This window comes from Acipenser ruthenus, unplaced genomic scaffold (assembly GCF_902713425.1).
Source record: "Acipenser ruthenus unplaced genomic scaffold, fAciRut3.2 maternal haplotype, whole genome shotgun sequence".
Taxonomy (NCBI): Eukaryota; Metazoa; Chordata; class Actinopteri; order Acipenseriformes; family Acipenseridae; genus Acipenser; species Acipenser ruthenus.
The window spans coordinates 90,001-101,615 of NW_026707587.1; the positions used below are offsets into that span (position 1 = coordinate 90,001).

At 44.5% G+C, this 11,615-nt stretch overlaps 1 protein-coding gene across 1 annotated transcript in view; it reads right to left on the bottom strand.

Annotated features, from left to right (window-relative positions):
* The window catches only part of srebf2 (sterol regulatory element binding transcription factor 2), a 21,533-nt gene extending 11,838 nt beyond the window's left edge, over positions 1–9,695 (bottom strand). The window contains 8 exon segments of the mRNA XM_059019069.1: positions 690–891; positions 1,288–1,466; positions 2,373–2,487; positions 3,724–3,975; positions 5,713–5,829; positions 6,382–6,560; positions 7,521–7,967; positions 9,153–9,695. Of these exon segments, the coding sequence (XP_058875052.1) occupies positions 690–891; positions 1,288–1,466; positions 2,373–2,487; positions 3,724–3,975; positions 5,713–5,829; positions 6,382–6,560; positions 7,521–7,967; positions 9,153–9,243 (1,582 nt within the window). The 5' untranslated portion in view covers positions 9,244–9,695.
* Between the last annotated feature and the right edge of the window lie 1,920 nt (positions 9,696–11,615).

The window sequence follows — 11,615 nt, forward strand, 5'->3', positions numbered from 1 at the left end:
TCCCTATGCTTTACCAGACCTCTCTGTGCTTTACAATGCTTCCCTATGCTTTACTACACCTCTCTGTGCTTTACAATGCTTCCCTATGCTTTACCAGACCTCTCTGTGCTTTACAATGCTTCCCTGTGCTTTACCAGACCTCTCTGTGCTTTACAATGCTTCCCTGTGCTTTACCAGACCTCTCTGTGCTTTACAATGCTTCCCTATGCTTTACCACACCTCTCTGTGCTTTACAATGCTTCCCTATGCTTTACCAGTCCTCTCTGTGCTTTACAATGCTTCCCTATGCTTTACCAGACCTCTCTGTGCTTTACAATGCTTCCCTATGCTTTACCACACCTCTCTGTGCTTTACAATGCTTCCCTATGCTTTACCAGACCTCTCTGTGCTTTACAATGCTTCCCTATGCTTTACCAGACCTCTCTGTGCTTTACAATGCTTCCCTATGCTTTACCAGACCTCTCTGTGCTTTACAATGCTTCCCTATGCTTTACCACACCTCTCTGTGCTTTACAATGCTTCCCTATGCTTTACCAGACCTCTCTGTGCTTTACAATGCTTCCCTATGCTTTACCAGACCTCTCTGTGCTTCACAATGCTGTATTAAACTGCGCTGTGCTTTTCACGATGGTTCTGGGACAGATATTTCGATGGTTCGGGGCGGTGGGTTCTGTTCCCCCGTCACTCACCCGCGTTCTGGACCCCCAGCATGGTCCTGCCCGAGCCGTGGGGTCCCTCTCCTGGGCTGGAGTCCAGCGAAGACCCCCGGCCCCCCAGGAGAGAGGAGAGGGGGTTGAAGGAGAGGCAGAGGAAGGTCAGAGTGCAGAGCAGGACTCGAGATCGATCCGGTACCCCCAGAGAGGAGGGGGAGCAGTCAGGGTCCTGTTTAACCTGGAGGGGGGTGTGGAGAGAGGGAGGGGGGTTAGTGTGTGTGTGACAGCAGTGTGATCCAGTCCTGGTTTCACTGGGAGTTTAATAATCAGACACACCTGAGCTTGTTAGCTAGACACACTGGGGGCTGATCAAGCTGGTAGCAGTAAAACCTGGAATGGATCACGCTGCTGTGCAATAGGAGTCTGATTCCCCTCCCTGATCTCTCTGTCTAAATATCCCACAGTTCCCAGCAATATCCTGTAGCTCTCTTCACTATAAAATCAGCTACAAACCTCCTTCAACCAAAGTCTATCTACAGGGCTGTCTCTGTCTCTCTGTCTCTCTGTCTCTCTCTCTCTCTGTCTCTGTGTCTCTCCCTCTGTCTCTCTCTCTCTGTTTTTTGGGGCACGCTACCTTGGCATCGTCCAGTAGGGGGCTCCCCGGCTCCGAGTCGATGGAATAGGGGGAGAACTCAGCCGCGGAACCCGAGTCCGACGCGGGCGGTGACATCATCAGCAGGTTCTGCTTGAAGTCGTCAGTCTTCATCTCAACATCGGAGTCCAGGAGAGAGGAGAGATCCACACTCTTCAACTCTGAGAGGAGAGAGAGAGAGAGAGAGAGAGAGAGAGAGAGAGAGAGAGAGAGAGAGAGAGAGAGAGAGAGATCAACACTGTTCAACTCTGAAAGGAGAGAGGAGACAGAGGGGTGAGGAGAGAGAGCAGAGAGGGGTGAGGAGAGATGAAGCTGGGAGAGGAGAGGGAGCTGGGAGAGAGGAGATGAGAAAGAGGAGAGGAAATGAGAGAGGGGAGGGAGCTGGGAGAGAGGAGAAAGAAGATGAGATGAGAGAGGAGAGGAGATGAGATGAGAGAGAGGGGAGAGAGGAGAGGAGATGAGATGAGATGAGATGAGAGAGGAGATGAGATGAGATGAGAGAGAGGAGATGAGATGAGAGAGAGAGAGAGGGGAGAGAGGAGATGAGATGAGATGAGAGAGAGAGGAGATCAGAGAGAGGAAAGGAGATCAGAGAGGAGAGGAGATGAGATGAGAGAGAGAGGGGGGAGAGAGGAGAGGAGATGAGAGAGGAGATCAGAGAGAGGAGAGGAGATGAGATGAAGAGATGAGAGAAAGGAGATCAGAGAGAGGAGAGGAGATCAGAGAGGAGAGGAGAGGAGATCAGATAGGAGAGGAGAGAGAGGAGATGGAAGCTGTGAGAGAGAGAGGAGAGGAGAGGAGAGGGAGCTGGGAGAGAGAGGAGAGGAGATGAGATGAGAGAGAGGAGAGGAGTAAGAGGAGATGGAAGCTGTGAGAGAGAGAGAGGAGAGGAGAGGAGAGGAGAGGAGATGAGATGAGAGAGAGGGGAGAGAGAAGAGGAGATGAGATGAAGAGATGAGAGAGAGGAGATCAGAGAGAGGAGAGGAGATTAGAGAGGAGATCAGATAGGAGAGGAGAGAGAGGAGATGGAAGCTGTGAGAGAGAGAGAGGAGAGGGGAGAGCCTCACTGTTCTTGTGGTTGCCCATCTTCAGTGCCAGGTTCTCCTGCCTCAGTCTCTGGTTCACCTGCTGCAGGTAGCGGATGTAATCGATCGCCTTCCTCAGAACTCCTGACTTGTGCACCTGAGAGAGGGGGAGAGAGAAAGGGGGGGTGAGGGGGGAGAGAGAGAGGGGGGGTGAGGGGGGAGAGAGAGGGGGTGAGGGGGTGAGGGGGGGTGAGAGAGAGAGAGGGGGTGAGGGGGTGAGAGAGAGGGGGTAAGTGATTGCAATCCAATCGGACCCATAACCAAGTCTTACAGCTGCCCTCTGCACAATAAAACTCCATACAACCCAATACAACTCAATACAACTCAATACAACCCAATACAACCCAATACAACTCCATACAACCTAATACAAACCAATACAACTCCATACAACCTAATACAAACCAATACAACTCCATACAACCTAATACAAACCAATACAACTCCATACAACTCCATACAACCCAATACAACCCAATACAACCCAATACAACCCAATACAACTCAATACAACTCAATACAACCCAATACAACTCCATACAACCTAATACAACCCAATACAACTCCATACAACCTAATACAAACCAATACAACTCCATACAACTCCATACAACCCAATACAACCCAATACAACCCAATACAACTCAATACAACTCAATACAACTCAATACAACTCCATACAACCCAATACAACCCAATACAACTCCATACAACCTAATACAAACCAATACAACTCAATACAACTCCATACAACCCAATACAACCCAATACAACTCAATACAACCCAATACAACCCAATACAACTCCACACAACTCCATACAAACCAATACAACTCCATACAACCTAATACAAACCAATACAAACCAATACAACTCCATACAACCCAATACAACCCAATACAACTCAATACAACCCAATACAACCCAATACAACTCCACACAACTCAATACAAGCCAATACAACTCAATACAACTCCATACAACCCAATACAAACCAATACAACCCAATGCAACCCAATACAACCCAATGCAACCCAATACAACCCAATGCAACCCAATACAACTCAATACAACTCCATACAACCTAATACAAACCAATACAACTCAATACAACTCCATACAACCCAATACAACTCAATACAACCCAATACAACCCAATACAAACCAATACAACCCAATACAACCCAATACAACGCCATACAACTCAATACAACTCAATACAACCCAATACAACGCCATACAACTCAATACAACTCAACACAACTCCATACAACGAAACACAGCTCCATAGCTCCCAACCCAGCTGAATGCAGAGCCCGCCCCGCAGCCTCACCTTGGAGTCGCTGCCCATGACCAGGTCCTTGAGCTCCAGTATCTTGTCGTTGATGGATGATCTGTATCTCTTCTCTATGATGTTGTGGGTGGTCCTTCTCTCCCCCTCCTTCACAACCCCGCCCCCGAACTCCCCGGCCCCGCCCCCTGCCAGCGTCGCCGACGACGAGGTCAGCTGCTTGATCGGCACCTTGTCCCCGCCCATCACGACAGGAAGTGTGGTCAGGATGGTTCCGCTGCCGCCCATCAGGGTCTCAGAAAAGAACAAGAGCGACAAAAAACAACAAAAACAAATAAATAAACAAACAAACACACAAACAAACAAACAAACAAACACACAAAACAAACAAACAAAGTCACATTACAACCCGCGCTGTGCTCAAACTCCTTTAACCCTTTGCGGTCCATTGTCGGACTGGGTCCGACATTGCAATTATTCCTCACAGGTCCTTTGTCGGACTGGGTCCGACATCATTATAGCAACGCAATAAACGGGTTTCTAGTCATTTTTTCTCCGGAAAAAGTCGAGAAAACCATTCAATTGCCGGGAGCGACAGGAGCCGAGACAAGCTGAAAAAAAAAGGCGTATCTCATGAATAGTCATACATGGTATCAGGTATCAGATAACGGGGCGGTCTGAAGTAAACAAGCTGGCTGAGTGAATCAGCGCACAGAGAATATCACAGACATTTGCAGAGCTTTTTTGAGATGTTATAGTAATAAAATAATGACTTGGATCGCATTATTGAGGAGTTTGGTGATAAAACGAGTGATCAGGAGATGATTGATCGGTATGCACGACTATTATTATTATTATTATTTATTTCTTACATAGGTGAACGCTATAGCAAACGAAAGGGTGGGGCGGGGCTGGAGATGCCTAGTGAGTAATTTGTTGATATGCAGGGCCATTTAAACCCGTTTGACTGTGAAAAAAAATACTGTTAAACAGCGCGTCTAAAATTAACTGCGCGTGTGAAAATTAATTAGACCTGGCGTGCCTGACGCGCGATTAATAAATGGACTGCAAAGGGTTAAGAAGTATTTAAAAAATAAAAAATTCTACAGGCATAGAATAGCTCTTGTTCGTAAACGTGTCGATTTCAAAGCAAGAAAATCTGTCCTTCCTTCACTTTTACAATCGACTACCAAATCAAATGTCGGTTAGCTTCTAAACAAGAAAATCAGTCCTTCCTTCACTTTTACAACTCTGTAATAAATCAATGACGATTAGCTTCAAAAATAAAAGCTGTCCTTCCTTCACCTTTATAACCGACTACCAAATCAACGGTGGTTAGCTTCAAAAACAAGAAAAACTGTCCTTCCCTCACCTTTACAAGTCTGTACACAAATCAAAGGCCGTTAGCTTCAAAAAACAAGAAAATCTGTCCTTCCCATACTTTTACAACTCTGTACACAAATCAATGGCCGTTAGCGTCAAAAAACAAGAAAATCTGTCCTTCCTTCACCTTTACAACCGACTACCAAATCAACGGTGGTTAGCTTCAAAAACAAGAAAAACTGTCCTTCCCTCACCTTTACAACTCTGTACACAAATCAAAGGCCGTTAGCTTCAAAAAACAAGAAAATCTGTCCTTCCCATACTTTTACAACTCTGTACACAAATCAATGGCCGTTAGCGTCAAAAAACAAGAAAATCTGTCCTTCCTTCACCTTTACAACCGACTACCAAATCAATGTTGGTTAGCTTCTAAACAAGAAAAACTGTCCTTCCCTCGCTTTTACAACTCTGTACACAAATCAATGGCCGTTAGCTTCAAAAAACAGGAAAAGCTGTCCTTCCCTCACCTTTACAAACAACTACCAAATCAATGGCAGTTAGCTTCAAAACAAGAAAATCAGTCCTTCCCTCACCTTTACAACTCTGTACACAAATCAATGTTGGTTAGCTTCAAAACAAGAAAATCTGTCCTTCCTTCACCTTTAGAACCCAGTAGCCAATCACTGGTGATTAAGTCTGTACTGGTACCTGCAGTGGGTGGGACAGGGTGGTGATGCCTGGGTTCTGCATGGTGGACAGAACCTGGGTCCCATCGGGCTTCAGGGTGGTCAGAACCAGGGAGTTCTGGGGCTGGTGGACCAGCACCTAGAACACAAGGAGGCACAGAACACATTAGCATGTACTGGACGGGACTGGAGACTGGACTGGACTGGACTGTATTGGACTGGACAGTATTATACTGGACTGGACAGTATTGTAGATTGGACTGGTCTGTATTGTAGATGGACTGTATTGTAGATTGGACTGGACTGTATTGTAGATGGACTGGACTGTATTGTAGATGGACTGGACTGTATTGTAGATTGGACTGTATTGTAGATTGGAATGGGCTGTATTGTAGATTGGACTGGACTGTACTGTAGATTGGACTGGACTGTAGATTGGACCGGACTGTATTGTACTGGACCGGACTGTATTGTAGATTGGACTGGACTGTACTGTAGATTGGACTGGACTGTAGATTGGACCGGACTGTATTGTACTGGACCGGACTGTATTGTAGATTGGACTGGACTGTACTGTAGATTGGACTGGACTGTAGATTGGACCGGACTGTATTGTACTGGACCGGACTGTACTGTAGATTGGACTGGACTGTAGATTGTACTTGACTGGACTGTATGGCACCGGACTGACCTGCTGGACCTGCTGGACTTGCTGGACCTGCTGGACCTGCTGTGTGGGAGCTGTGCTCAGGGTCTGGATGGTTCCGGTTCCGGTGTGGGTCAGAACCCGCTGGGGCTGGAGCTGGTGCTGGATGGTGACTGGCTGGACCTGCGAGGAGGTCACCAGACTCTGAACTTGAGGCTGTAAGACTGGAGAGAGAGAGAGAGAGAGAGAGAGAGAGAGAGAGAGAGAGAGAGAGAGAGAGAGAGAGAGAGGGGGAGAGAGAGAGAGAGAGAGAGGATAAAACGTGACTCCTCGCTCTCGCACTTAAAACACACACAATACATTGCTAAAGACGTGGGTAGTAACACAAACACACACACACACACACACACACACACACACACACACACACACAGCGATACACTGAGATACACTGAGACACACACACACATACACACTGAGATAGATACACTGAGACACACACACACACACACACTGAGATACACTGAGACACACACACACACACACACTGAGATACACTGAGACACACACACACACTGAGATAGATACACTGACACACACACACACACACTGAGATAGATACACTGAGACACACACACACACTGAGATAGATACACTGACACACACACACACACACTGAGATAGATACACTGACACACACACACACACACTGAGATAAATACACTGAGACACACACACACACACTGAGATAGATACACTGAGACACACACACACACTGAGATAGATACACTGACACACACACACACACACTGAGATAAATACACTGAGACACACACACACAGATAGATACACTGAGACACACACACACACACTGAGATAAATACACTGAGACACACACACACAGATAGATACACTGAGACACACACACACACAGATAGATACACTGAGACACACACACACACACACTGAGATAGATACACTGAGACACACACACACACACACACACACACACACACTGAGATAGATACACTGACACACACTGAGATAGATACACTGAGACAAACACACACACACACACACTGAGATAGATACACTGACACACACACACACACACACTGAGACACACACAGACACACAGACAGACACGCACACACAGACACACACACGCACGCACGCTCTCTCACCCTGGAAGCTGGTGGAGGGGCTGCTCTGGTAGATGACAGGGTGCTGGATGAAGCGAGTCTGGGAGGAGGTGGTGCTGAACCCGGGAGCGAACATGACAGCCTGGGGCTGGATCTGCTGGAGCCGGGGCTGCAGCAAGGGGGCGCTGCGCTGCACCGAGGCCACCGGAACCAGCTGAGGGGGGCTCGGGGCGGGGCCCAGGGTCAGGGGCTGCGGGGATTGGCCCACGGTGGTCAGGTGGGCGGGGCTTAGGGTCAGGGGCTGCGGGGATTGGACGATGGGGGACAGCTGGGAGGTGCTGCCGACTTGGTACAGCAGCTGCTGCTGCGGTTGCGTTTGTGGAGGGATTTGGGGTAGCTGGGGGAGGGGGGTACAGGGGGTCAGCGTTTGCTGTCGCTGGTCATCGAAAATATCAGGGAAGTCTTGATTGCTGACGAACTGCAGCATTTCTGTAACAGAGAGAAGAGACAGACAGCGGTTAACACAGTCTGTATCCGAGTTGTCTCCCTCCTATCGAGACAAGAAGTTTGCTTTCGAGTTTCTACGTTGGGTGTTGTGTAGGGCAGTGGAACTCAACTCCGGATCTCGCGATCTAATCCAGTCCTGGTCTTTATTCCAACCAGATCCTATACTAGTCAATTGCCTCTCAGCAGCTTCAGTTCAACTGCAGTAGACCCGGCTTGGAGTAAAAACCTGGACTGGATCTCCAGGATCAGGATTGAGTATCATTCTATAAATGAATCTGTAGTGTGTAGGCTGTCTCTTTATAGAAGTTACAGTGTCGGGAGTCTATTATATCATTTAAACACTTCCTGTTCGTTTCATAGACCCCGATTAGCACGAATTTTGAACTACAGAGTTTATCTAAAACAACATCCGGCAGTCACGGTCGAAATCGCCTTACAGAAACCACACAGCACGGTAAATAGAGCTACCAGCTTGATCAGCCCCCAGTGTGTCCAGCTAACAAGCTCAGGTGTGTCTGATTATTAAACTCCCAGTGAAATCAGGACTGGATCACACTGCTGTGCAGCGGGAGTCTGATTCCCAGCCCTGTAGATACTTTGGTTGAAGGAGGTTTGTAGCTGATTTTATAGTGAAGAGAGCTACAGGATATTGCTGGGAACTGTGGGATATTTAGACAGAGAGACCAGGGCTGGGAATCAGACTCCTATCGCACAGCAGTGTGATCCAGTCCAGGTTTTACTGCTACCAGCTTGATCAACCCCCAGTGTGTCTAGCTAACAAGCTCAGGTGTGTCTTATTATTAAACTCCTAGTGAAACCAGGACTGGATCACACTGCTGTGCAGCGGGAGTCTGATTCCCAGCCCTGTAGATAGACTTTGGTTGAAGGAGGTTTGTAGCTGATTTTATAGTGAAGAGAGCTACAGGATATTGCTGGGAACTGTGGGATATTTAGACAGAGAGAGCAGGGCTGGGAATCAGACTCCTATCGCACAGCAGTGTGATCCAGTCCAGGTTTTACTGCTACCAGCTTGATCAACCCCCAGTGTGTCTAGCTAACAAGCTCAGGTGTGTCTTATTATTAAACTCCTAGTGAAACCAGGACTGGATCACACTGCTGTGCAGCGGGAGTCTGATTCGCAGCCCTGAATCATAAACGTTCACGTACCGTCAATGTCCCCCAGGGTAAATTCACCTCCAAGCTCCGACAACGACGGGTCCATGTTTTCCAGCGTCGATGTCAAAAAATCGCTGTCCATGATTTTTTTTTTTTTCAAAACGGTGAAGTCGGGAGGGCTTGAGAGACGAAAACTCAAACCCTGCCGCTTCTACCGAAACCGTTTCGTTTAAAAAAAACACTCCAAATACGTTTTAAAAATATAAATAATCCTTTTATTTTAAAAAACTAACGCCATTCGCCACTAGATAGCGGCTGCCTCACAGACCCGAACCAGAAAACAACACACAGGCGACCATTTTGATCTTCCACAATGATGTCATACACAAACACCGGACGACGGCCAGGGCGGCCGCCGATTGGTCGATGCGCCCCTGTTGTTGTCATGAGACCAGGCCCGCGGCCCAATCAGAGAGCGGGGAACGCCGTGGCCTGATAGTACGTCAGCGATCAGAAGCTTTTGGGTTGTGAAAATAAACCCGCCCCGCTGGGGGAATTCACGCAAGCAAAAGTAAATTAATTATTCATGAGTTACCCCGCCCTCTCCTTGCGCAGTATTTAATTTTTTGCAAGTGGCTAGATTTATTATTCATGAGCTACGTTGGTTGACTCCGCCCCCATAACGAGAGCCTCGCGTTTTAAAAATAGACTTTAGGCTCATTAATTATTAATGAGATAAAGTCGGAGGAATTATTTGAATGAAGTTTACGGTAGCTGGGTAGAGGTTTATTTATTTATTTTAAAAGGGAGAAATTATTTGAATGGTTCCGATAGCTGGTTAAAGGTTTACTTTTATTTATTTATTTTAAAAAGGGAGAAATTCGTGGTTACAATAAATCACAAAGCTGTCTTGCGAAAGATAAAAACGTTTTTATAACTTTCTATAACTTTTTTTTTTATCGCACAAAAACTTATATTAATATATAATTTAATTTTACTGTAAATTAAACAGATATATATGAAAAAATACATAAATAAATGTTTATCTTTCTTCAGCGCATATTCTTGAAATGTATTTTTGTTTACGACTGTAAGTCGCCCTGAATAAGGGCGTCTGCTAAGAAATAAATAATAATAATAATAATAATAATAATAATAATAATAATAATAATAATAATAATGATACTGGTAACAGTAATTATAAGTAGAATTTATACTGGTAAATTCAGCACCTGTAGAACTCCTCTGTTTGTATCCTGGGACACTATCACCCTTCATTTAAATGTGCTTTATTTTGCTCTTATCTGCCCCCTATTTTACTGCATTTAATCCTGTACTTCAGAATACTGTAATCTGCCAAGTGTTTAACCTGTAGTATTTTGTATTTAATCACATCCTGATGTAACTATCACTATTTAATCATATCCTGATGTAACTTTCACTATTATCTGCTGTATTATTGAATTGTGGTTTGTCACACTTGAACAAAAGTTATTGTATTTCTTGCTCTTATTGTATTACTGTCTGCTAAGAAATAAATAATAATAATAATAATAATAATATTACTTGTATTGTAACACTTGAAATGTATTTGCTTGCGATTGTAAGTCGCCCTGGATAAGGGCGTGTGCTAAGAAATAAATAATAATAATAATAATAATAATAATAATAATAATAATAATAATAATAACTGGTTAATTTGACCCCAGAAAAAATATACTTTTTTTAAAATCTGTATCTATAAATACGATGTCATCTCTTTTATCCGGAGAAGAAAATGTTAATTACGTTGTATCGTAATTTTAACTTGACTCCATTAATCATTTAAAAATAAAATACAATTTTAAAAGTTTAAAATAATCCACAGTACGGTGGTAGCTCGAGCCACCGAACTGGTTTTTTTTTTTTAAATGGAACGCCTCGCGCTGCAAAGGAGGCACGAGGAAAAGATTTGAAAATTTTTGACCGTTGGAAACCGAAAGTTGTTTAAAATGATGGATACGGCACCGCTCCGTGAAAAAAAATATGGAAAAAAAAGGTAATATATTATATAAATTATTTATATTTATAATAATTTCGCTCGGTTTACATTGAAATTTTTGTCTGAAAAAAACTGTGGGGCAACCGGAGAATTTACCTTCAAATTCTTACGTTGAATTATGTCACTCATTACATAAATGTAAATTTTTATTTAATATTGTTTTTTCGGGCAATTCTACGTCATATCACGAAAAACGCGTTTTATTGTAAAAACAGAAACTGTACAACTAAGAAATGGTGTAGAAATGTATTAAGTTTTAAAATTCAAAGGTGTGGCATGCGAGTGTTTTTGTCTGTGTGTGTTAAAGACAGGTATAGAGACTGTATAATTAAATAACACAAATTATTTTAAATATATCGGACACGGTTATTTTATCAATATTAAAAAAAACTAGAAAGGATAACTATTGTTTGACGTACCCTCTCTAAAACAAAGCACAGCAAAACATAAATACTATTAAAAAAGACTCGAGA